Raw genomic sequence first — 26,164 nt, 5'->3', positions numbered from 1 at the left:
ACCTTATGGTTTTTATAAGTATAAACATCGTAATAAAAATTCTAAACTCAAATCGATCATGCTCATCATAAATTCAAGATAAATTTCAGTCCATAATTGCAATTACAAATACTCACCCCAATAATAGATGATTATATAAAGAAAAAATAAGTATATGCATTTTAAAAAAATTCAAACATATATACTTATTTAATTTGTCAATATTATTTATTTTTAATTTTTATTATATAAGTTTACAATATACAATGCTACAGAAAGCTTCAAGGAACAAACTCTAGACGTCATCACTTTTAGGGGTAAAGACAATCCAAGATGCAAAGACAATTTAAGATGTATTTGAGTGTTTCAAAGAAATGTGGGAAGAGATTCAAATTAATAATAGAAAGAAAAAAAATGAAAATATGAAGTAAACACGAGAATAACAAGTTAATAAGATTTACGATCGTGTGTTCCTCTGGTTGCCTAGTGGTGAAGCTTGGTTGATTTTCACCGAGCTTGGAACATAAGAGCACACAAGTGGCCAGCAATTTCGGTTGGCAAAATCACCGAGATCCACAGTTTTGAAGTATCCATTTTCACCAATGATGTAAGCCATATTACGAATAGGCAAAGGAGGACTTCTAGTCATATCAATAACCACAACGACCTTCTTCTTCTCATCAACAAAGAAACTTCCAGCGTAGTTCAGAAACTGAAAACCGGTGAAGGGTTTCATATCAACCGATAAGAACACCTTGTGCCACGACACTGCATTGGGACCAACCTTGCTACTAATCCAAACCTTCAAGGTGTATGCAGGTGCATCAGATTTCTGAAACAAGACAGCAAGCTGCTCTTCTCGAACGCTAGATAGAGACAATGTATCTCCATAGCGACCGCGAAAAGGCAGAGGCAGACGCGGTCCAAAACTCTCTGTTGTAAAGTTGAAACAGAGTAAAAAAACTCTTCCTATTTTGCCAACAAGATTCTCTTCGGCAAACCAGTAAGTATTGCCCTTGAGAGACAAGCCGCGGTAAAAATACTGTATCATCATCCAGCCTGGATTGAAATCAACAACCTTCCAAGAACTAGTGTTTAAATTAAAGATTTCAAACTCACATACTCGGCGCTTTAAGCTGTGGTCGTAATCATCCACAAATCTCAAGACTTTGTGGCTACGGCGCGAGTACTTGGTCGTATTCTCGTATCCGAGAGCGTACCTGTCACAGCTGTGGTAAGTATCTCTGGGTTGGATCCACCTCGTCTGCCCATTGAAAGGGTTCCAAACAACAAGCCTAGTTCTGTCTTTGGTAACGCATAACAACAAACCATCGCAGTGAAATATTTTACCTATGTCGACTCCATCATGAGTAGCGTCGTCTAGGCTAAAGAGTTTACCAATAGGCTCGATAGATGGAGATGGATTGAGGAGATTGACGCTCATCAAGTAAACCTTGTATTCGAGCATCATCACCACCTGATACTCCTCCTTCCTCTTTGCTGCTTCGTTTTTGTACTTTTTTGTAAAGCTTAGATTTTTTGATAAAGAGTTGTTCCACCTTTTGCAGGTGAATCGAGCTCTTCTCAGAGATGTCATCGGAAGCTTAGAGAGCACCTCCTCTTCCATGTCCCGTGGAAGATCCGACATCATCGTCGTCGCCCCCGCTATTGTTGATCGAATCAACTTTCCAAATCCCTATCCTTCCTTCCTCTTGTCCCGACTCTTCATCTATTTATTAAAACTTGGGCCTAAACATGAATAGATATGGGCCCAGTTGACACCTCTAGCCCAAGGCCTACTCAGATGAGTATTGAGAGACTGTTAAACACTGCACTGGAAAATCGACTGCTATTGAAATTGATTTTGGGTTAACCGAACCCAGCCTGTCGGTTCTCGTTTGGTTGGCTATTGAAAATCTTACTGAAATCTTTCCAAATCATGTACTACGTTTCGGTTCAAGTTATCATTTGGTTCGAACTTTTGCTAGCTAACTGAAGGTGTTTATATATCTGCTCTCTCTCTCTCTATTTTCGTGAAGCGAAGCGTCTCACCTCACTCGGATACTTAAGCAAACATGTAAATCTACACGTTATCTCACTCTCTCTCTCTCACGCCTTCTCGACACTCCCATTGTTTATGGTTTTTAAAGCAAAGTGGGTAGAGTGGAGGAGTTGATGAATATTGTCTTCAACGAGATGGGGAATGTGGAGATGTACTTTACCAGACTGTTATTAATAAAGCTCTGTTTGAGTGGGAAACAACGGTCTCGTTCTTGGTTTGATAAGATGGAGGAATATGGTGTTTCCCCCCCCTAGTGAGTACACTTATTCGATCATGATAGATGGTTAATGTAAAACCAGTAGAGTGAAGAAAGATCTGTGGCTGCTTGAGGAGATGGATGAGAAAAGCTTCCCACTTTGTCCTGCAGCGTATTGCAGTCTCATTAACGCTCTTAAAAAGGCGAAAAGAATACGAAGCAGCCAATGAGTTGTTTAAGGAACTAAAGGAGAGTCTTGGGAATGTAAATTCAAGAGCATAAGCTGTGATGATCAAACAGTTTGGGAAAATGTGGGAAGCTCAGTGAAGCACTAGATCTCTTCAGTGAGAATAAGAACCAAGAAAAGCGGTCCAGATGTATACGCTTACAACGCTTTAACGTCAGGAATGGTGAAGGCTGGTGTGGTATAAAAAATATATTGACACTTGAAACCAAAATTGATTACAATGAAGAAACTCAAACATAGCTTACATTGAAAACTTTAGAAGAAGAAACAAATCGAGCTGAAAACGACTTAGAAGAAACATCAGAATCTTCGTGATATGCGATGGTTCCATCATTCTCGAAGTTTTGTGAATAAGTGAAAAGATCATATCGAAAACAATGATCAAGAACCTGATCTTTCTTCTTGTTCTTCATCCCCATCATTATCTTTCTCCACATCAGTCTCCATCTTGAGATCTTCTTCAACCTGAAAACATTTTCAGAAAGATCTTTGATCCGTTCATAACCAAAAGTTTTCGAACACGTTTGATGTTGTTTGTTGATCCCTGAACCGCATAGCTCCATTAGAGCATTTGGAAATAAAATATGAAGAACAGAGAGGAGATTAGGGAACACAGATGTTTTCTGGGATTGAGTTTTTGGTGGTTATGTTTGATGTTAAGGATCTAATCTGGTCTTTAGGAAGTGATGAGTGATTTGTTAAATACTTCAATAACATGTAAATATACTATTATTATTGTTAATACAACTTGCTAACGCTGCAGTGTTTAGAATATTATATTTTACAAATAGTACAACATAGTATAAAAGTATTTCTCTTTTACAGTAGTAATATAGGGTAAAAAATCTTTAGATGTTTGAATCTAATGGCTAACCATGGTATGTGTAAGTTGGCATATAGAATGTTCATGTATCTTGAATATTAGAATGGACAACGATCTACAAATATGAATCCCACCAGCATGGTTGTGATCATTAATTTACATTGTGCATTTGAGAACTACCTCTCTGGAACAAGTTGTGAGATATTTGTTGCCAAATTATCCATCTTCTAGTTGGAACAGGCATCTTTCGATGTGGTGAAAAATATAATGTCGCCTCGATTAGGTATTGTATGATTTTTATGTGTTTATAGAAGATACTAGATCTCAGCGTTGTTGTATGTAAGGAGATTAAAACCTTTGTATTCATAATTTGGTATCATAGTTTGGTAAATGAAAATTGTTGTTGAGCCAAAAAAAAAAAAAAAACTTCAACCGAACCAAATTAGTTGTCTTCTTTATCAACGTAAAGCTTACTCACTCACAGTTATTTAATTTTCAGGGTTTTTTTCTATAAACTGAGCAAGAAAGAGTCACACTCAAATTGGTCAGCATCACTTACAGCCACTATATAAGCTTAATTGTCATGCAATAACATCTTTAGCTTCTATTATTTTAATAGACAAAGACTTTATACTTGGCTCCCACTACATGGACTTGGAACTTGTGAGTTAAACTTCACCTGAATCAATAATTTGCATTGCATCTGATCTTTAGCATGCTTCGTTCTTCTTACTAGTCTTAACTTTAATCCATTGGACACCTAAAGATGAAGTGATCGCAGCGTATCATCTTGTTCTTCTGTGTTGATTCAAACAGACACTCTTAAAGAACTAAAAAACAAGGCATCACAAAAGCGATCAAATAATAATAGTCTATGTATATGATTTTGGTTATAACAATTAACATCATGTTGCAAAGCTTGGATTAAACAAAAGAAAAAAAATCATTTTGCACGAGCATTAACACATAAACACAAAACGATACAATAAGACAGAACATAAAAAGATTACAACTTTTTCAACTCCAACACGATCCCAAGCTTCAACCGTTCCTTGAATCCTGTCACCATGAACACTCAAGCTCTCCATTGCACTCTCCAAACCAGAACTCATCTCAGCCAACAGAGCATAGATCCAACAGAGCATGTGAGAATAGAACTTGTAGAATGGAGTGGAGATGTAGAAACACAGATGTTTTTTGGGGTTGTGTTATGGTGGGTTATGTTTGATGTCAAAGTCTAATCTGGTCTTAAGGGAGTGATGAATGATTTGTTTAGTACTTTTCATTAGATAATAAAAATAAAATTGTTGTTACTACAACTTTTGTTAATCCTGCAGTATGAAGCATATTATATTTTACTAATAGTACAGCATAGTATGAAAATATTTCTCTTATAAAGTAATAATCATTACATGTTTGAATCTAATGGCTAACCATGGTATTGTTACTAGGCAGATGTAGGTTGGCATACAGAGTATTGTTGTTTATCTTAGTGATTCTATAGCTTGAATATTTTAATGGACGATTTACAAATTTGGATCCCACCAGCATGGACTTTTTGGTCCTTGTAATCATTAATTTACATAGTGCAGCATATGGGAAGGTACTATCAAAATAGATACCGAACTATATATAAAATTAGGTAAATTATCAAGATGGATATTTGGAAAGTTAACTTGAAAAAATCATCCAAAGAAACATTACATACGAGAGGATCAAACTACCAAATATAAGTAACAGTCTTCTTTATCAACGTGCAGCTTACTCACATGTATTTAATATTGAGCTTCTGGTTTTTGTATAAAAACTTAGAAGAAAGAGTCAAACTCAAATTGCACGTTATCACTTATCACAGCCACTATACAGCTTATTGTCATGTAATAACATAATATTTCAACAGACAAGGACTTCGAATTTGGCTTTCACCGGCGTGGACTTGGACTTGTGAGCTAGACTTTGAACTCAGTCAATAACTTACATTGCATATGAGACCAGTTTATGAGATATCTATTGCCAAATTATCCATCTCTCAAATTCTTGAAACTATGTGGTGGTCAAATAGAATCTTTCTCACTTTCATTACTATATCTCTATTGTTAGGACAATCATGCTGTGAAACAGATACTCTGCTCCAGGGGCAGTACTTGAAAGATGGGCAGGAGCTAGTTTCAGCTTTCAATATCTTCAGGCTCAAGTTCTTCAACATGAAGAATTCAAGGAACTATTATCTTGGAATCTGGTACGACAATTTGTATCTTAACGACAACAGCAACTATGATGCTTCCCTGGACAGACCTGTCTGGATAGCCAACCGTGACAATCCACTCCCAGGACGCTCTGGAAGCCTCGCAGTTGACTCACTCGGAAGATTGAAGATCTTAACAGGAGCATCAAGTCTTCTTGAGCTAAGCTCTACAGAAGCCACAGGAAACACAACCCTGAAGCTCTTGGACTCAGGTAACCTCCAGCTCCAAGAGATGGCTTCAGATGGATCGGTGAAGCAGATTTTGTGGCAAAGTTTTGATTATCCGACGGATACACTTCTTCCTGGGATGAAAATAGGTTTCAACGTAAAGACCGGGAAGAGATGGGAGCTAACATCATGGCTAGGTGATGATCTACCTGCGTCTGGATCTTTTGTCTTTGGGATGGATCTTAATATTACAAACCGTTTGACCATCTTGTGGCGTGGAAAAACGTACTGGGGAAGTGGGCTCTGGTTTAAGGGTCGATTCTCCTTGGAGAAACTGAACCAGAACGGTTTCTTCTTCTCCTTTGTTTCCACCGAGAATGAAGAATATTTTATGTATTCAGCTAATGAGAGGTATGGTGGAACAACATTTCCTCGGTTAGTGATAAATGAAGAGGGAACTTTGCAGTTTAACTGGATTAATGGAAGTCTAGATCATGTCAAGTGCTCTCCCTTTGTTTTTGGTGAAGATTATCTTGAAGTTGGTTGTTACCGTAAACATTCCAGCGTTTGTTTGCGTGCAAGTTACGTATTCCTGGAGCCTGTATCCGAGTTTTGGGACTGTCTACAGTCGTCGTCTAGTTACTATTTCACGGAGATGACATCAAGGAAGAGATTTTGCTCAAGCTTTGGTTATACATTCAGAGATGCAATATCTTCTGTATCAGGAAATGGATTTGTACTTAATGAGACTGGTGGGAAGTTAAGTTCATACGATTGCTATGTTAAATGTCTCCAAAACTGTTCTTGTATTGCTTATGCTTCAACCCGTATGGATGGTACGGGCTGCCAAATTTGGAGCACTAACCCTACCATTGATGGCAACATGACGTCTTCTCATAGTCCAGTAACTATACATATTCGTGTAAAAGGTAAACAATCTACATTTTTATCTAAGTGTCAAAAGTAGAGGCAGCAAATCTTGGTTGACACTAAGTTTTCTTGAGTACAGGAGTTAAGAGAGTCCAAGAGATGGAAAAGGCAGCAACTTGGCTAGTTGTTGTGGTATCAGTGTTCCTATTGATACCAGTGACTTGGTTTATCATCTTTCTTGTTTTGAGGAAATTTAAAATAAAATGTGAATTTTTGTATTCAGAATCACTCCCAACTCCTTGTTATCAATCTTGATCTTTGCTAACATCAGTTTTGTTTCTTTTGTTTGTTTGATCCAGTAACTGTCTTATTTCGCAGTATGTTCAACTTTTTATGGAGAAAAGTCATTCCACAAAGTAATGCTTTTAGCTGATTAACTTTTGTATAAGCATGTTTGTTCTTCTGAAAACTGAGAGTCTTGTTGTTTTATTTAGTCACTGGTTACATACGGAGTAGCCTTCAAACAGTGAGGGTTGGTTCAACAATAGACCAAGAAATGCTACTACGTGAACTGGGAATTGATAGGAGAGGCCGGCACAGGAGAAGTGCAAGGAAGAATGACAACGAGCTTCAGATTTTTAGCTTTGAAAGTGTAGCCTTGGCAACAGATTACTTCTCAGATGCAAACAAGCTCGGTGAAGGAGGTTTTGGTCCTGTATATAAGGTACTACATGTTCTTTAGGTTCAGATATCAGCTCAGATATTGATGCTTTGGCTACTTTCTTGAAGGGGAGGTTAATACATTGGGAAGAAGTGGCTATCAAGAGACTATCTATTGCATCAGGGCAAGGATTAGTGGAGTTCAAGAACGAAGCTATGCTTATTGCAAAACTCCAACACACAAATCTTGTGAAGTTGATAGGTTGCTGCATTGAGAAGGATGAGAAAATGTTGATTTATGAATACATGCCCAACAAGAGCCTTGACTACTTCCTATTTGGTGAGTTTTATTTAAAAAAAATCTAAGAATCTGTAGAAACCTTTCTGACTACATGTTGATTCTTGAAATGAATGAAATCTCAGTACACCAATAGAATACTACTTTTAGTAGATAAATATATTTTTTCCAAAAACGGAATAAGAGTACCCGGATCAAATTGATTGTAATTTTTTTTTTGAACAATGATTGTAGATTATTTATTCACATAAAAAGCATACAAACTCTAATTTACAATCAATGTTTTTGCTTTTTGTACTCAATTGGGGTCTGTTCACAATACTACACTAGATTTTGACCCGCACGCCCGTGCGGATGTATTTTTTTATAAAATACGTTGCTATTTATTTTTCATGTCAATATATTAGTTGGACAAAAAACTCGAATCCAAAAAATCGAACCGATCCCGATCCAAAAAGAAATACCAAACTCGAACCGAAATTGATTAACTATCTAAATTATTCAAAATTGGTATTTAGAGAACGAAAACCGAATTCGATCTGAATTTGAAGTATTTCGGATACCCAAATGTATTCGAAAAAAATATATATATATAGATTTAATGTATTTAAAAACATCCAAAATATATATGGTACTTTTAAGTTGGTTTAAATAATTGATAATATATATAAATAGTCATATGTAAATATCTAAAATAGTTAAAGTATACTCAAAACACCAAAAATATTTAAAATAATTATTGATTCTCTATCCAAATATTTAATTCAAACCAATTTATATATTAAGTTTATGTATTATGACATATGTTATTTAAATTTATATGTAATATATTATTTTGTTTATATATTTTGAGAAATTTAAAGTATATGATGAATTTTAAAAAACAATTTAAATGGGTTATCCGAACACGAACGAACCCGTAAAGATCCGAATTAAATCCGAACCAAAAATTAGAAATATCCGAATGAGACTGAATTCTTTGACCCTAGGAACCCGAAATCCAAACATACCCGAATTGAACTCGAATGGGTACCCGAACGCCCACCTCTAATTCACGATCTATTTTTTTCTTTTAAAAACAGAGTAAACATATAATTAATTGTATTTTATATGTACTATCATATAACTAATCACATATATTATATTTTAAAAATCTAATGTCAAATAAAAAAAATCATAATTTAAGTTGGTATATGAAATTTGACTTTTTATTGTATTTTCTTATATATATTTTTAAAACATTTTTTTAATAATGGTTATTGGAAAATATTTTAGTAAAAATAAAATTTTAAATATATGTATGTGTTGAATCAATTTTTGATATAAATCCACTTTAAATTATTTTTTTGATTTGAATATATATATATATATATATATATATATATATATATAAAGTTTAAATTTTGTTTTATGATTATTCTAGACCAATGATTTTTTAGATAATTAGATTAGCTAATTTTCATATATTTTAAAGTTGATCCAAGTAGCTAGTTAATTGATATTATTGATTGATATGGAGCAAGCGTAGAAATGGGGAAAATAATAATGTTGTTTTGTTTTGAAAAATGAATATTTATAAAAATATTTTGCAGTTAATTGTTATTAAATATATGTAGAAATCATTGCAGTTAATTGTAAAGATATTTTACATGTTGTTATGATAATGATATGGGCCATCATATAATAGCCCAAAAGTTTTGAATTTTTTTCCAAACGAAACATGGGAATATTGTGGTTTAGAAAGTGCGTGCGTGAATTAATTAGATATGAGTTGAAAGTCAGTGGCATAAGTATGTAATTTTTTAGGAAAACTCAGGAGTATTTTCATTTTGTACTTCAGTTTTAATAGATTAGATGTTTTTGACAATGTGTAGACCCTTTGAGGAAAAATGTTCTAGACTGGACGCTGCGGTTCAGGATCATGGAAGGGATAATTCAAGGGCTGTTGTACCTTCACAAGTACTCAAGATTGAAAGTGATACACAGAGACATCAAAGCCAGCAACATCTTGCTGGACGAAGATATGAATCCCAAAATATCTGATTTTGGTATGGCTAGGATATTTGGAGCACAAGAATCCAGAGCCAACACCAGAAGAGTTGCTGGCACATTGTAAGTAAAAGAGTGTGACTAGACACTAGGAGAAGATTCTCTGTTCATACATTACTTGAATTTCTAGTTGTTAATATATACATGTATAGTGGCTATATGTCTCCAGAGTACTTCAGAGAAGGACTATTCTCAGCTAAGTCAGATGTGTTCAGCTTTGGGGTTCTGATGCTTGAAATCATTTGTGGAAGGAAGAACAATAGCTTCCACCATGACTCAGAAGGGCCACTGAATCTCATAGTTCATGTATTAGCTAAACTTGTTCTTCTTGTTTCATTGGTAACAATATTTGGACCGTATTGAAACTCTTGTTTTTTTTTAAATTTCAGGCGTGGAATCTGTTTAAAGAGAACAGAATTAGCGAGGTGATAGATCAGTCTTTGGGAGATTCTGCACTTGACAGCCCTCAAGTGTTGAGGTGTGTTCAAGTTGCTCTTTTGTGTGTACAAGAAACCGCGGAGGATAGACCAAGTATGTTAGATGTTGTGTCCATGATATATGGAAATAATGCTCTTTCTTTGCCTAAAGAGCCAGCTTTCTATGATGGTCCCCGGAAAACCTCGCCAGAGATGGAGATTGAGGTACCGGAGCCAGGAAATGGATCCGATAATAGGGTTACTATCACGGTGATGGAAGCAAGGTGAGCGGCTGGTGGAATGAAAATGAAACTGATAGTGTCCGAGTCTCATTGTTGAGACTGATCAAACAGTTCGTTTGTACTGGTTCAGACCACAAATAAAAAACAGAGTTAAGTGCGTCGTTTTTTTATATGTTGGCAAAGACAATGCAGACAGTAAGCACATACCGTTCCAATACAAATAGTAAAAAATAAAACATGAAACACAGAGAGACGACTCACCATCGTCTCATAAGAATTATTCATATTGAGTATCCGCACAAAACATTATGGTTTACAACCATAGCATTATGTTGTAAAGCTTCGATTAAACAAACCAAAACATCATTTCGCACCAGCATCAACACAAACGACATATAGAGACAGAACATAAAATTACAATTTTTCAACTCCAACCATGTTTCCAAATTCTAACCGTTTCATCAAACACTCCCTTGAATCCTGTCACCACTCACACTTAAGCTCTCCATCGCACTCTCCAATCCAGAACTCATCTCAGCCAACACATGAGGATCATTATAATGCTGAACCGCCTGAACAATACTCCTCACTCTCTTAAACGGATCCGTCCCCTCAAAAACCTCAGCCCCCACAAAAACCCCATCACACCCCAACTGCATCATCAACGCCGCATCAGCCGGAGTCGCGATCCCACCAGACGCGAACTGCACAACCGGAACTCTCCCCATCTGCTTGGTCTGCGCCACGAGATCGTACGGCGCAGACAGCTTCTTCGCAAACGCGAAAACCTCATCGTCGTCCATATTGTTCAAAACCCTAACGTCACCCATCACTCTCCTAACGTTCCTAACAGTCTCCGCGACGTTCCCCGTCCCGTTCACATCTCCTTGGATCCGAATCATCGCCGCGCCTTCCCTGATCCTCCTCAACGCCTCCCCGGTGTCTCGGCACCCGCACACGAACGGAGATCGGAAGTTATGCTTGTTGATGAAGTTATCCTCGTCCGCCGCGGTGACGATCTCGCTCTCGTCGATGTAGTCGACGGCGAGAGACTCCAGGATCTGAGCTTCCACGAAATGGCCGACGCGCGCGCGTGCCATCGCGGGGACTGACACCGCGCGTTTGATTTCTTTGACGAGGCCCGGATCCGGCATGCGTTGTACTCCGGCGGGGGATCTGACCGGCTCCGAGACGAGGACGGCGCATGCGCCGGCGGATTCGGCGATCTTGGCTTGGTTTACGGAGGAGACCTCGACGATTGCGCCGCCGCGGAGGACTTGAGCTAGGCCGACTTTGACGGAGAAGGGGTGGTTTTTCTTGGCGGCGGCGGCGTCGGTGATGGCCGCGCCGCTGTAGAGAGTCACGGCGCCTTGATCGTGATCAGCCATTGTTGTGTTGTGAGATGAAGATGAGAGCGAGGAAGATGTGTTGACAGTGAGGAGAGATATAGAGGACGTACAAGAAGAGTGTGGTTTGGTCTGGAAGGTTCCGAGACTGTCAAAGTTTAGGTCGGGAGGGAGAAGAGTACAGAGTGATGTTCAAAACGTAGTCGTATTGACGAATAAAGAAACTTAGTGGGCCTCCACGAAAGGATGACCCAAGTAGACTTTTGCCGTAGTCCTTTTATTTAGAGCCGTTCGATGTGAAGAACACACGTGGCGTTTCCTTGTGTAATTTACGCTTCCGTCCATAGATATTTTATGACGTGGGACCCGAGTCAGAGAACAAAGCACGCACATTACAAAATGAAGGGAGCGCGAATTTATTCGGACAACAACTGTCTTACTTAGTGGGCCACCATGTGTTTCTAAATTGTCACGATCTAGACGGCGTCGTTTAGTACTACTCCTCACGTGTTTGAAGTTGTTGTTCCTTTTATTCAATCAATAATGATCGAGAACGTGAATTTACTCGTTCCTTCAATCTTACTCTCTCAGCTGCACAACTACCACCATACAAAGTGTTTTATTTTAATCTAAGTTTTTTTTTTTACTTTTTGAGAAAGGTTACATTACTTAGATGAAACATAATTCGAGATGAGAAAATAAAAATTTAAACAAAAAATATTTGTATATTTTAATCGTCAATATTGTAACTCTAAAATATGAAAAGGAAGAATGAATATATAAAAAAAATAAACCGATTATCATTCATCTATTCAAACTTTGATAAACCGATTATCATTCATCTTAGCTGAATATTATGAATCATTTATTCAAACTTTGATAAACCGATTATCATTCATCTTAGCTGAATATTATGAAAATGTACAGATTCAGTATTATGCCGTTTTGAATATGTTGTAACTCGAAAATCAAGTTGGTGGAATGAGATAAAGCTAAGGAATAGCTAATGTTATATGTAAATTGCATTTGTATTTGATTTTTCAAATTTCAATAATCCAAAATCTAAATCATGATTCAGACCAGTTTGGAATAAATACCAACAGGCACTAGTAATAAAGTTGACAAAATCCTATAAAGAAATTAAACATAATTAAATAATACCAACTATATAGAGTAAAATTAGTAACAAGGATTATAAAAAAATGTAAATCCAAAATATCTCTTATGTTAAACCATATGAACTTGGTCCACAAATCTCATTTATATATATTATAATATAAAAATTGAAATAACCGAGTTTAAGGGAGCGTTTGAAAGAAAGAGGAGAGAGAGAAACAGCGGTCCACCAATGCTCCTCTCCTACTCTAAAGCTTTAATTTGAACTTCCTCATCCTTTGTCGAAACAGAGAGAGAGAGAGAGATAAAAGAGCAAACTTTGGTTACAGAGAGATCCGATCAAAAGGATCCCTTCGGAGCTCCGATTCGAGCTACCAGACAAGAACAGAGATTCGATTGTCGGCGATGAACGGGAGACAGAGATCTGGCGCAGCGGCGGTTCACCACCAGAGGCAGCTCTCAGATAACCTCCTCGACATGTCTTCCTCCAATGGCGGCAGATGGCTCCAATCCACTGGTCTCCCTCACTTTCAGCCATCCCCCAATGTAAAAAAGCTTTGAACTTTCCATCGTTTTCTCAAAAGATCTATCAGCCCACCAGGTTTCTTGATCCTTTTAGAATTGAAATTATCAGTGGGCTTTATCGATCTGGTGTTTTTGATTGCTAGGAGAAGTTGTTTTGTGTCAAACCGAGTTTAATGCTATTCAAGTTTTGAACTTAATGGTGTGAGTGGATACACACAGGACTATGGATACTATGCTGGTGGTGGTGGTGGTGGTGGTGGACAAGGAGCAAGAGTATACCAGAATGTTCAGAGAGGGTTTAACGGTGGAAACGACTTCTTTGGAGAGCCCACTACTCCTCAATACGGTTCTCGTCCATCCAGCCAAAGAAGGAACAATGATGAATCCGAGTTTAGTCCTGGCCTCTTAGATCTGCATTCTTTTGATACTGAGCTTCTTCCTGAGGTAGGTGTACACCTTGCTCCTTTGATAGAATATTTATTGCTTGTTGATAGAGTAGAGACTCATTACTTCCATCAAACTATTTTTAGTAAAACAAGTTTTGAATTTTCTGTCTGACCTTAAATTATGGGTTTTTTTCCCCTCTTTACAAATTTGGTATACATAAGTCAAAACCTATTACAGAATCATCTAGTTATTTGATTATGTGTTTAACATAAGATGAATTTGTGAACTGTGTTCTGATTAAATGCTGGTTTGTTTAGGTGTGCATCCATAAAATTTATTGTTCTTCTTGATAGAATGGACTCATTGCACATCTCTCTTTACTTCATCAAACTATTTTTAGTAAAACAAGTTTTTTTTTTGATTTTTGTGTAACCATATAAAAGGCTGTTTTTCCTGTAACCAATTTGGTATTCATAAGTCAATGATTCATATGACACCATCTGATTATTTGATTCTCTGCTGAAGATAAAGACGAATACGTGAACTTCATTTCGTTTGCTGTATTCGGTCTTGGGGTAGGCTTCTAACTTATTTATCTTATTATTAGCAGATTCCAGTCTCTAGCCAATTAGATAGCCCTTCAATGTTCAATCCTAGTCAAAGCCAAAGCTTTGATGACTTTGAGGCTTACAACAAGCAGCCTAACCGTAGCCGTGTGTTGGCTGATAACTTGACTGCTGAGAAGGAAAAGATGAATGCTGTTGCAAAGATCAAAGTTGTTGTACGTGGCCTTCCTTTTCACTTCTGCTCAATCCTACCCTGTCTCTAGCAAGTAGTAATAATTTCCTCGACCTGATTTGTTTTTGAGAACAGGTGCGTAAGAGACCACTTAACAAAAAGGAGTCGGTAAAAAACGAGGAAGACATTATTGACACACATTCCAATTGCTTAACAGTTCACGAAACCAAAGTCAAGGTTAGTTAGTTACTGATGGTTTGAGTCCGCACAAAGTCCTCTCTGTAGCAAGACACACTAAGACTGATCTATAACTTTTCCTATTGTAGGTTGACTTGACAGCCTATGTTGAAAAGCATGAGTTTGTGTTTGATGCTGTGCTAGATGAGGAAGTATCAAATGATGAGGTAACTCAGTAACTGCACAGGATCGATGTTTAGTCAGGTGGAATCCTGATTATGCTCTTTCTGTTAGGTTTATCGTGAGACAGTGGAGCCTGTTGTGCCATTAATTTTCCAGCGCATCAAAGCCACTTGCTTTGCATATGGGCAGACAGGTAAGCAGTCTCTGTGAACTAATCCCATTTTCTAGAATTTTTATATTCTCAGTTTCGGTTTATGTTTGCCCTCTCAGGTAGTGGTAAAACCTATACTATGAAGCCTTTGCCACTTAAAGCTTCAAGGGATATCCTAAGGTTGATGCACCACACATACAGAAACCAAGGGTTCCAGCTGTTTGTCAGCTTCTTTGAAATCTACGGAGGAAAGCTTTACGATCTCCTCAGTGAAAGGAAGTAAGTTGTTATCTTTAACTTGACTGCTAAAGCCTATCTATGTAGCTGAAGGACAAAACTTTTATAGGAAGCTGTGCATGAGAGAGGATGGTAAGCAGCAAGTGTGCATCGTTGGTTTACAAGAGTACAGAGTATCTGACACAGATGCGATTGTGGAGCTTATCGAGAGAGGAAGTGCAACGAGAAGTACTGGAACCACCGGTGCAAATGAAGAATCTTCTCGCTCGCATGCTATACTTCAGCTCGCTATAAAAAAATCAGCTGAGGGAAACCAGTCAAAGCCCCCTCGCCTCGTTGGCAAGCTTTCTTTCATCGATCTTGCTGGAAGCGAACGCGGTGCAGACACAACGGACAATGACAAGCAGACAAGATTGGAAGGAGCAGAGATCAACAAGAGCTTGCTGGCCTTAAAAGAGTGTATTAGAGCTCTGGATAATGATCAAGGTCACATCCCTTTTAGAGGAAGTAAGTTGACCGAAGTTCTCAGGGACTCTTTCATGGGGAACTCTCGTACTGTGATGATATCTTGCATATCTCCAAGCTCTGGATCATGTGAGCACACCCTTAACACGTTAAGATACGCTGACAGGTTTGGTTTTTAACTTGGTCGATGTGTTATACCTTCTTTTGTCTAATGTACATCCCATAACCTTTTTAGTATGAGAATTGTAGGGTTAAGAGTCTCTCGAAGGGAAACGGCTCTAAGAAAGATGTGTCTTCTTCAACTATAAACCTAAGGGAGTCCACAAAAGTTCCTTTATCTACCGCACTTCCTACTCCATCTAACTATGAGGATGACGTGAATGAGATGTGGAATGAAGAAAACGATGACTTTGATGCATCGGACTACGAGCAAGAGAAGCAAACGTGGAAGAAAAACGTGAAGCCAGAGGTATCCTATGCACAGGAGAGAATCCCTAAACCTACTATTCCAGTGAAGTCAAGAGACATGCCAAGGCCTGATATGAAGAAGTCAAACTCCGATGACAATCTTAATGCACTTCTGCAGGTAACAAACCTACAGCTAACTAAAGGAATCATATGTTTTTATGAGCCTTGACGCAAGAATCATTTTTACAGGAAGAGGAAGACCTTGTGAATGCACACCGTAAACAAGTTGAGGATACCATGAACATCGTGAAAGAGGTGTGAATCTTCTCAATTTTGCCAAGCCCCTGGTTTTGAATCTACCTTTTAATGCCTCTATAATCACATGTGCAGGAGATGAATCTGCTGGTTGAAGCAGACCAGCCTGGGAACCAGCTAGATGGTTACATTTCAAGACTGAACACCATTCTCTCTCAGAAGGCTGCAGGTATACTCCAACTGCAGAACCGTCTTGCTCATTTCCAGAAGCGCCTTAGGGAGCACAATGTATTGGTATCTACTACCACTGGGTACTGACCCCTCCTCCTCGAGTATATGGTCCTCCTTTTATCGACCTCATCTCAGGTTTTGCATTGGTGCCCCCCTACTGGCTTGGAACGGAGGTCAGAAGTTTATTTGCTGAGAACTTTGCATGGAAGAGTTATGGATGAGTGCAAGATATTCATTCTATTCCTGCTACTGCACTTTGAATTGGATCAGACTCTTGTAATGGATTTGTTGCAGATGATTAAATACCTATGTAATAATATTCACTGTTGTGCTATTTATGAGTTTGCCTTCTATCATATACCTTATTCTAGACCTTAGACCAATTTAAAAGTTTGCAGGTTGAGTTTTGGGAAATTAGAACGCAATAGTATCCAAAGCTTCCAACAGTATGTGTGTATCGTTTCACAGTAAATATTATGATTCTTGTGTTGGGACACAAAAGTGTATTTGCCAAAAACAAATCAAGAATCTGAAAAAAAATCGATCAGGCGTAGAGATCATTGAAGAACTTGTCAAGGATGTTGAGAATCAATCTTTACTCATCCAAAGTTATGGATTCGAAAGTTGACATCGGAGTAAAGCATATCCTTGCGGAAAGATGAAGTGATGATGAAAGTAGAGTTAGCATCCTGCTAAGTAAGGATGGTCTGACGAAGAATCTGCTCTTCAACCAGTTCTGTTACTTTTGCTTTATCAACAGGAGAAGATGTAAGTTTTGATTTCAAGGGGCGGCCGGAAGATTGGAGTAAAAAGAATACAAATATGGAGAGGAACAGCTGAGTGACGAAGCACATGGCATCGTTGGGTACCGGCGGCAAGAAAACAGTGAAATCCGATCTGCATGTGTTTTTTATGACACGTAGCTGTTTACACGTGTATTAAAGCTGTATTTTGTGAAAGCACAAGTTGTACTCCTTGCCTTCGGGCTTATCGAATCAAAAAGGTTGACAAAAAAGAATATCCCACCTTCTTCTTTGAAGCGGAATCCTGGGCCAAGCAACTCGCTCCAATGGTGTCCTATCTCTCTCTCTCTCTCTCTTTTGGTTTAGCTGTCGAACCATTTTTGATGGAACATTTTTGAGTATTTCAGACAAAGGGAACAGGGAGTTTCGGAAAGAGGAGGAACAAGAGTCACACTCTGTGTGTTAGATGCGGTCGTCGTAGCTTTCACATCCAGAAGAGTCGCTGCTCTGCATGCGCTTACCCTGCCGCTCGCAAGAGGACCTGTAACACTCTTTCTTCCTTTATTCCAATCCCACATGCGGTTTAGTGTTCCCTTAGTCACTTGATATCCATTGCGTTGTGTACCAATTTCGATGATCGTTATGAAATTAAAAAAAAAGATTTTTATCATATGCGTCCAGACCGACTCGATTGACTTTTGTCGCATGCAAGATTTTATCTTATATGTTCTCTCGTTTATGCCTAGCTCAATCAAATTTTTGTGGTAAGAGAAAACGTAGCGTCTTTCTTATTCAATTGTCTCTTTTTTTTGGTTATATATAGACAACTGGAGTCTGAAGGCAATCAGGAGGAAGACCACTGGAACGGGTAGGATGAGGTATCTCAAAAATGTTCCCCGCCGATTCAAGACTTGTTTCAGAGAAGGTAACATTGATCTTGAATCTTGATTGGTTTTTAACAATTATGATTGTCAAAAACGGTGTTTTATTGTCATTTCTTGGTTAATTTAGGTACTGAAGCCAAGCCAAGGAACAAGGCAGCAGCAGGTTCATCATCCTAAGAAAAAGGAGTCCATTCCGTCTTAAACGCAGCAAAGAGTAAAGCCTAGCTTTGTATCGCATTATCTAGTTCAGTAGCCCGTGAAATAACGAGATGTTTGATAGAGAACAATAGTACTTTGAATGTAAAACTCTGTATATTTCCTTCCCCTTAACACTCAATACAAGTGAAAAGCCTAAGTCTCTATGCTTTGGCTTAAGAGCCAAGTTTACAATTTGCCAAAAGCCAACCTCCCAGAGACTCTCTTGTTACATTTAACGACTAACGACTCTAACCGTCAAACAGAACCCGTTGTAGCCAACTGCACTTCTCATGATAAGCGATCACTCTTCTAGTGCGTTCACAGTCCTCTTCCCGCCTCTCTTATTCTTATGATAATACACTCTCCAGCTCCTATCAGTGTTCTGTTATATTGTGTCATTTGCTTATAAAGTTTTGAACCTTTCGTTCGAAAGATTATTTTACATTTTGCAAATTTCTTACAAGTCTTAATTATTTACCTGCTATCTTTTACATTCAGGTTATAGTTTTGACTTTTGATTGATTACAATTCTCAAGCAAATGCATGTATCCAACTTTTGAACATTTAACTAATGCTTTCAAGAATAATCGTTTTCAACCAACAACAAGTCCCGAGAGGGGTAGAATTGGAACTCTCCAAAACTGAGCGGAGAAACTTTAAAAAACTGATCTCATCACTTCCTCGTAACCGGAAAATCTTATTAAAACACCGTAACCGCCTCCCTCCTCCGCTTCTATAGGTTTCCGTCGTAACAGAATTTGATTCCTCGACTCCGAATCAATTGATAATTTCGATTTGATCTCCCACAGATCTATCTATTGGTGGAAGAAGATGATCCGATTAAGAACCTACGCATGCCTCAGCTTCATCGCAACCCTCTCCATAATCCACCACGCCTTCTCCACCCGAGGCCAGTTCTACCCGGCCGCCGTCTACCTCTCCACCTCCAAGATCAGCCTAATGCTCCTCCTCAACATGTGCCTCGTCCTCATGCTCGCCCTCTGGCACCTCGTCAAGCTCCTCTTCCTCGGCTCCCTCCGCGAAGCCGAGATCGAGCGGCTCAACGAGCAGGCATGGAGAGAGCTCATGGAGATCCTCTTCGCCATCACCATCTTCCGCCAAGACTTCTCCAGTGGCTTCCTCCCCCTTGTCGTCACGCTTCTCCTCATCAAGGCCTTGCACTGGCTCGCTCAGAAGCGAGTCGAGTTCATCGAGACGGCTCCTAACGTCTCCAGGCTCGCTCACGTTCGTATTGTTTCATTTTTGGCGTTTCTTCTTGTTGTGGATTCGATCTTTATGTATAGCTCGGTTCGGCATTTGGTTCGGTCTAGGCAGGCCTCCGTTTCTCTCTTCTTCTCTTTCGAGTAAGTTGAATCTTATATATGCTATATAGTGTTTGTGTTACCTCTCTGTAATAATAATGTTGTGGTTTACAGGTATATGATTTTGGCGACGACGACGGTGGCGATTTTTGTGAAGTATGTGTTCTTTGTTACTGATATGATTATGGATGGTCAGTGGGAGAAGAAGCCTGTTTATACTTTCTATCTTGAGCTTATCCGTGACCTGCTTCATTTGTCAATGTACATTTGCTTCTTCTTTGTCATCTTCATGTAAGTTTTTTTTTTTCCTTTTGTTAGAACTAGTGACGATTAGTAAGCAGAAGAATCAAATATGCAGAGATTTGGGAGAAGAAGTTTTTCTTTTTTTTGTTTCTTGACTCATTCATGGCCATTGTTTAGGAACTATGGTGTGCCTTTGCATTTGTTGAGAGAGCTTTATGAGACCTTCAGGAACTTCCAGATTCGTGTTTCTGATTACCTTCGTTATCGTAAAATCACTTCCAATATGAACGACAGGTTCCCTGATGCAACTCCTGAAGAACTTACTGCGTAAGTTTTTTATATATTCCATTCAAACTAGGAAAAAGTCTTATTCTGGTCTTGTTAAGTTTGGAAAAAATCTTATATTATGCAGAAGTGATGCCACATGTATCATATGCCGTGAAGAAATGACAACTGCGAAGAAGCTGATATGCGGGCATCTCTTCCATGTACATTGTCTTCGATCATGGTTGGAACGACAGCAGACATGTCCGACTTGCAGGGCACTTGTTGTACCTCCTGAGAATGGCACATCTACTACAGCTGCAGGGCAACGAGGATTGCACCAAGGTTCTCAGCAAGGTACTTCAAGCTCAGGTGGCCAGGGATCTGAAACGCGTTCTTCTGCTGGCGGTTCCAATGATAGTTTGAGCAGGCATCACGCCAGACTTCAAGCAGCTGCTTCTGCAGCCTCCATGTATGGGAAGTCAATGGTGTATCCATCTGCAGACAAAGTAGCATGGTATGTATTAATTTGCTCACTCTGCGCTTGGTGTCGAGTTTTAGAACTAGTAAAGGTGATTTTAGTCCTATTGAATCATAGACTTAAACCAAAGAAGCTGTAGAATTGTCACCGCATAGCTTGAATTCATGTTGTTCAGTTATTTTTAGCTTTTGTTATATTTTTTTTTCTCAACTCCAATGTGTTATGGAGAAAAAACCGACAGATACGTTTGCCCCCTTTGTTTGTGTTAAAGGTCGCCGGGTTTTCCTGGTACAGTGAAAGCCTCAGCAGAACCACATGGAACCCATCCTTCATCATCCTCAGCGGCTTCTCAGCTTCCTCAACAAAACCTTCCTGGTGAAAACTCTCGTGCCTATGCAAATATCCCAGCGGACAAGCTGGAAACGATGAAGAAATCTCTGGAGAGCCAGCTCGAGGTATGGTCCCTGGGTAGTGTATTCTTATGTAAAACTTAAGAATCAAATAATAGCATTTGGTATCCTGGTTAAGTATCATCAGCGTTATGTTTGTAGACTTTGCGAAACAGACTTCAGTTTCTGGAGTCCACAGGAGAAGCAGATGACAAAGGGAAGAGAGTTGTTGATCGATGCGACAGAGCAGCAGAGTGAATAGCAAATTAGAGGGAAACAAAACGCTGGGTCTAGAACTGAGGCAGAGAAGATATAGACAAAGAGATGATAAAAAGATGTATACTGTCTTATAATTATGAAGCTTGAAACTGAAACCTAATCTGTGTTTTCTTCTAATTATTCGGTTGGCATATTTATAGGGAAGACACTCCTTTACTTGAACTAGTCTTTTGTCCGCGGATTATGTATTATAAATTCTCCGGAAAACTTTACTTTGTACCAAAATGACTAAAAGTTAAAGCAGATAATGAAAGCTTACCAAACGAGTTATAAGAAGAAGAAGAAGAAAAGAGAGAGAGACTACTAACACACACATATAGCAAACATCGAGCTCTCTCGACAAACACGTCGACCTCGTTTTATTCATTTCTCTTAAATTTAGTTTTCGTTCTTATATACACGATTGATCTTGTTATCTGATATTCAACAATACAATACATTCTCGTCAACTCAAACCTACTTTACTTCGTTGTTTTAAGGAATTTGTGGTTTAAATTTCTTTTGCCATGATCCATTACAAACAAACACTCGAAATTCTTATTGTGGGTTTTTAAATCTCTATTTTAGACTAAAATAGTTACTATTTATATTTAGGAAATAAATCAACATTTAATTATATTTTTAAAGATTCAGCTAATATGAATAATAAATCGGTTCCTTAAAATTTGAATAAATGAAGTTCACCTATTTGGGGTTTCATCTTTTGATATTTTCAATACTTTAACGTTATAGTATCGAGGATTCAACATAAAAATAATAATTTGATTGTCAAAGCATATCCGACTATCATCTCTGAAATCGACTGCACTCGGTTTGCATCTTTTTCTTGTTTCTTCTTTGCTTCTAAGAAACTTACTGTTAATAATTTAGATTTGCTAGCAATCTGTATTTGATAATGATGAGAATCAGATTCTTATTTGGCTTTGATAATGATGAGAATCAGATCTACTTGGAACTTGGTTCTGATAATGATAATAATCTTTGAGATGCAAATCTGCTTTCATTTTTATAATCTTGGTTATAGAAATCGGAACTTGGTTCTGATAAGGATTTGCTTCGACTATCATCTCTGAAATCGACTACACTCGTTTTCATCTTAGTCTCTCCGGCGGCAAGAGAGAGGCTTCCTCCCTCAAGATATTCAGGCGGCAGAGATGACCGCGATGACGAATTCGGGGTTTGAAGGAGTTGAGAAGCGGTTGGAGATCGTCTTCAAGAAACAGGCGATAGGAGAGTCATCATTACGGGTGATGTTAACCGAAGATGTTTAACATGTTATACTGAAGCCGGTGGACTGCAAGATCGAGTACAACCTGCTTTCTCCAAGTGTTGATACATACCTTCTCTATGCCTCTAGCTTGTTCGTGTTCGATGACTGGGTGGTTATTAAGACATGCGGTAATACGAAGATATTCAAAGCTATCTATTTGATTCTGTTACACTACAGGCCAAATCCAGTTGCGGTCAAATTCACCCGAGGAACCTATATCTGGCCAGAGCACCAACCCTTTCCCCACCAGAGTTTTGAAACAGAAGTATTCAAGTTGCGCGAACTCTTGCCTCTCGAAGATGTAATGACAGAGAAATTGGGCTGTCCCAGAAATATATTTCATGTTATTGCTGCTGCTGCACCACGGCTGATCTTTCACTTTCCTCCCCTCCCAGCCTTCGTTCAACGGTGGAGATCTTGATGACGAGTTTAGACAAATCCAAGTCATCCGTCTTCTTTCAAGAGAGCCTACGTGGACCCATGATCACCGCGTCTGGTATAGACAGACTTTTTCCCGGATCCAAAATCTCAGACATGGAGTTCCCGGGCTGTGGCTATTCAATGAATGGTATTGTCGGTGGTGGATCTGTGTATACGATTCATGTTGCTCCTGAAGAAGGGTTCAGCTTTGCCAGCTTTGAACTTTGTCAATATCAGCATGATGATGTGGACCTCGGTTTATTGGTGGAATCCGTGGTCTTTTGCTTTGATCCTGCTCACTTCACGGTTGCCGTCGTGGGCTCTTCTAAGTTTTCTGGAGAGTTGATTCTCAAGAATAGAGTTGTTCGATGCAAAGAGATCAAAGTTAGGTGCTTGGGGCACAGTTGATTATTACTTTTTCTGATATGCTAGTAATTATATGATTGATGTTCTTGCTCTTATATAATGATATGATGATTTTTCCCTCTGTCTCTCTCTCAAAACTGTTGTATGCCATTTTGTGATATATACGCACTGAACTGGACATTCCTAATATGTAAATACAGACGAACCACCGTTTGTATCTCATTTTATGCATCCAGCTCTCTGTAACTAACCAATGACAATTTCTGTATTTCTCCAGCATGAGCGTGAGTATATGTTGCTTTGTACCATCATGTGTTCTCTCCCCTGACTTATGTTTGTCATGTCCCTGAATATAACAAGGCATCATAGACTTCCTTTGTTTGTATACAGTCTTGCTGACGTCTCACCGTAACAGAAGTGACGCTATATCCAATGTGCGTAGTGTGAATGTAACCTCCCAACTATTACACACTTGATGGGGATGTGAAACTGTAAACCAAAACTGTATATAGGAGCAGCCCACTATCAACCATGTGTCGCCTCCACAAGATGTAAAGTAACAGTAGCTTGTGAGTGTCTCGCACTATACTACTACACCTGAGAGTTTTAAACTGTGATACACCAACAACACAAAGGAATCGTTCAACCTCAGGCTCTGAATTGCCCTTCTCTTCTTCTGCTTTGGAGATTCCTTATTGCAGTCTATAGTTACCACAATAGTAATATTATCACCAGAACTGTCGAGAGTCTCTATCACCATTGGTGTTTCATTTGTTGTCTCAGGTAAATCAAGTTCTTCAACCGAAACAGACAGCTCCAATGGCGCAACCAATTCCACCTCATAACACAAATCTGCAGTACCGTTTTCAATTTTAACCGTGGAAGTAAGCTCCCTAGATTCTCGTACACACTCATCAGCACCAGAGTAACTATGTTGAATCTCATAGAGACGTTCGTCTGATGCTTTCTCACGCGGTTTCGCAAACCTTGCCAACATACGATGTTTTGAATTCTGGCCAGACCTGAATTTTAACCGTGAAGGTTGATCTTCACTTAGTCCATTCTCTGCCACGTCAATAACATCCATATACAGTGTCTATCACTCAGAAACAATTGGATCCGAGTCAGAGCAGAAAAACACCCAAGTCATGCCCACTCTCAGCTGCTTTGCAGCGATAGACTGAGATCATTTCTTGGACGATGATTTTTTTTTTTTAATATCTTAATCTTTTTCCAACAGAAAGAGCAAACTTGACTTTTTGTCCTTGCTTACTTGTCCGGAAGATTTATTTCCTTTTCTATCGGAAAATTTATTCCCTTTTTCTCTTATAAAATTGATATGTACTCCCTCTGTTTTTAAAGAGGTATGTTTTGAAGTTTTCACACATATTAAGAAAATACATTAATTATGCATTGTTTTTAGAAATTAACAAATTTCAATGCATTTTAACAATAGTCTTTCAATAAATTCAATTAATTTTATTGAAATTTGCATTTTTATATAGAAAACATAAAAAATACATTTTTTTGAAAACAAATACTTTTTCCAGAACATGCATCTTTTAAAAACAGAGGGAGTATGATTTATACTACATAGATAAATAGATAGTGTTGGGATGGGAGATAAACCATCTACATTTTAACCTCTTTAAATTAATATTCTATAAATTAATATACATTACAAATTTCTATAAAATAATATAATTTTATAGTTTAAATTGAGTTTGTGACTCAGTTAGTATATTCGATAAATTAATACCAACACTATTAATTTATAGAGATTTACTTTACAGTATGGTGAGGAGTGACTTGTTCAAGAAGTTTCAAACTGGTTCTGCAATTACCATGTTGTCACTGCGTTTATGCTCCCATTTGATCCCGTTGCATATATGATTTCAGATTGAGTGAATTTGTAAGTTGTAAATTCTAGTACACTTTTTTTTTTCAAAAAATATAGTAACACTTTTACGACGAAATTTGTTCTTTTCTGCTTAAAATATGAATTCAATCCTAAATTTGTTTATATAACTGTAATGAAACATCTTATCCATGGAATTTCCGGACAACAAATCCGTTAGTTAGTTGATAATTTAATGAGGTGTGAAAAAAGAAGAGGTAAAACAGAGAAAATAAAGCATCAAACAGAGTCAAAGACTCAAAATGCTATTCTGGATTTGCCATGCACTTGCGTATAATTACTATTACTACACGGTTTCATTAGTTTTAAGATTTGTTTCTTACAACAACATCAAACTACTCTTTCTGTTTTTGTTCTTGATGTCTCACACCCGCCTAAAAACTCATCTTTGTTACAAGAAGAAAAAACAGAGAGATTGAAAAACAGAGAACCTCTCCTTAGATTTAAAAATCATGGAGAGAGTGAGAGCTGGTGAGCAAGAAGAAGAAAGCAATAATTTCAGGATGTTCCATATCGAGAGCATGAAGGACAAAACTCATCTTCACGGCAAATCAAGAAATGGAACTGATTATGCCTTGAGACTTGAAGACCAGACATTGATGATGAAACTGTTTCAAGAAAACTGCAGCTTGAGCTTCCTCCAATATACCGTCTCTGGTAAGGACAAGACGCCTCAGACGTCTGAAGCAACCGACGAAGAGTTAGAGGAAGAAGCAGGCAAGGGAGATCATAACTTTTCTTAGATTAATGAGGCATCTTAGGGTTCCTTAATGGCTTATCTTGAGATTTCTTGGGTATTAAGTTAGGCTATGATGATAGATTCATTAGATAAAACTATGTGCTTCATTACATACATATTTTGAGGTCTCGTTTGTCGACATATAGGCTATAGTGAGGTTATAATGAGTTTTCT

At 38.3% G+C, this 26,164-nt stretch overlaps 7 protein-coding genes across 11 annotated transcripts; 5 read left to right on the top strand and 2 right to left on the bottom strand.

Annotated features, from left to right (window-relative positions):
- Positions 1-313: 313 nt before the first annotated feature.
- LOC108812596 (F-box/kelch-repeat protein At3g16740-like) lies at positions 314-1,672 on the bottom strand. Its single transcript, XM_018584892.2, has one exon. The coding sequence runs from the start codon at positions 1,628-1,630 to the stop codon at positions 437-439; it is 1,194 nt and encodes a 397-aa protein (XP_018440394.1). The 5' UTR covers positions 1,631-1,672; the 3' UTR covers positions 314-436.
- Positions 1,673-5,295: 3,623 nt separating this feature from the next.
- LOC130501340 (G-type lectin S-receptor-like serine/threonine-protein kinase CES101) lies at positions 5,296-10,459 on the top strand. The gene is made up of 8 exons (XM_056996241.1): positions 5,296-6,649; positions 6,730-6,855; positions 6,950-7,006; positions 7,085-7,314; positions 7,380-7,590; positions 9,423-9,660; positions 9,750-9,903; positions 9,987-10,459. Exons 1-8 carry the CDS (start codon positions 5,353-5,355, stop codon positions 10,299-10,301), a joined length of 2,628 nt encoding a protein of 875 aa, XP_056852221.1. The 5' UTR covers positions 5,296-5,352; the 3' UTR covers positions 10,302-10,459.
- Positions 10,460-10,486: 27 nt separating this feature from the next.
- Positions 10,487-11,785, bottom strand: LOC108812597 (pyridoxal 5'-phosphate synthase-like subunit PDX1.2). The gene has a single exon (XM_056996240.1). The coding sequence runs from the start codon at positions 11,641-11,643 to the stop codon at positions 10,717-10,719; it is 927 nt and encodes a 308-aa protein (XP_056852220.1). The 5' UTR covers positions 11,644-11,785; the 3' UTR covers positions 10,487-10,716.
- Positions 11,786-12,903: 1,118 nt separating this feature from the next.
- On the top strand, positions 12,904-16,844 carry LOC108813090 (kinesin-like protein KIN-13B). The gene is made up of 11 exons (XM_056996238.1): positions 12,904-13,263; positions 13,462-13,686; positions 14,240-14,410; positions 14,503-14,604; positions 14,694-14,771; positions 14,839-14,920; positions 14,998-15,157; positions 15,225-15,746; positions 15,830-16,166; positions 16,238-16,303; positions 16,379-16,844. The coding sequence occupies exons 1-11, from the start codon at positions 13,123-13,125 to the stop codon at positions 16,559-16,561; spliced, it is 2,067 nt and encodes a 688-aa protein (XP_056852218.1). The 5' UTR covers positions 12,904-13,122; the 3' UTR covers positions 16,562-16,844.
- Positions 16,845-17,436: 592 nt separating this feature from the next.
- On the top strand, positions 17,437-18,463 carry LOC108810777 (60S ribosomal protein L37-1). Its single transcript, XM_056996239.1, has 4 exons — positions 17,437-17,546; positions 17,625-17,760; positions 18,041-18,142; positions 18,229-18,463. The coding sequence occupies exons 1-4, from the start codon at positions 17,544-17,546 to the stop codon at positions 18,276-18,278; spliced, it is 291 nt and encodes a 96-aa protein (XP_056852219.1). The 5' UTR covers positions 17,437-17,543; the 3' UTR covers positions 18,279-18,463.
- Positions 18,464-18,910: 447 nt separating this feature from the next.
- Positions 18,911-21,614, top strand: LOC108805945 (ERAD-associated E3 ubiquitin-protein ligase HRD1A-like). Of its 5 annotated transcripts, none has more exons than XR_008939626.1 (8): positions 18,913-19,663; positions 19,736-19,912; positions 20,042-20,191; positions 20,277-20,645; positions 20,881-21,064; positions 21,147-21,335; positions 21,418-21,459; positions 21,524-21,614. XR_008939626.1 is itself a non-coding variant. In XM_056996242.1 (6 exons), exons 1-6 carry the CDS (start codon positions 19,131-19,133, stop codon positions 21,258-21,260), a joined length of 1,497 nt encoding a protein of 498 aa, XP_056852222.1. In that variant the 5' UTR covers positions 18,911-19,130; the 3' UTR covers positions 21,261-21,439. The 5 variants fall into 5 exon arrangements, 3 of the variants coding, with proteins under 3 accessions (XP_056852222.1, XP_018433440.2, XP_018433438.2); XR_008939627.1 differs by having other exon boundaries at positions 18,917-19,663; positions 21,161-21,335; positions 21,524-21,612; XM_056996242.1 differs by lacking the exon at positions 21,524-21,614 and having other exon boundaries at positions 18,911-19,663; positions 19,736-19,882; positions 21,147-21,439.
- An 826-nt stretch (positions 21,615-22,440) lies between these two features.
- On the top strand, positions 22,441-23,375 carry LOC130501339 (S-adenosylmethionine decarboxylase proenzyme 1-like). The gene is made up of 4 exons (XM_056996236.1): positions 22,441-22,500; positions 22,564-22,675; positions 22,725-22,848; positions 22,943-23,375. The coding sequence occupies exons 1-4, from the start codon at positions 22,441-22,443 to the stop codon at positions 23,373-23,375; spliced, it is 729 nt and encodes a 242-aa protein (XP_056852216.1).
- Positions 23,376-26,164: the final 2,789 nt, after the last annotated feature.

This window comes from Raphanus sativus, unplaced genomic scaffold (assembly GCF_000801105.2).
Source record: "Raphanus sativus cultivar WK10039 unplaced genomic scaffold, ASM80110v3 Scaffold0168, whole genome shotgun sequence".
Taxonomy (NCBI): Eukaryota; Viridiplantae; Streptophyta; class Magnoliopsida; order Brassicales; family Brassicaceae; genus Raphanus; species Raphanus sativus.
The sequence above is the reverse complement of the archived record's forward strand: the minus strand, read 5'-3'. Positions and strand labels throughout refer to the sequence as shown.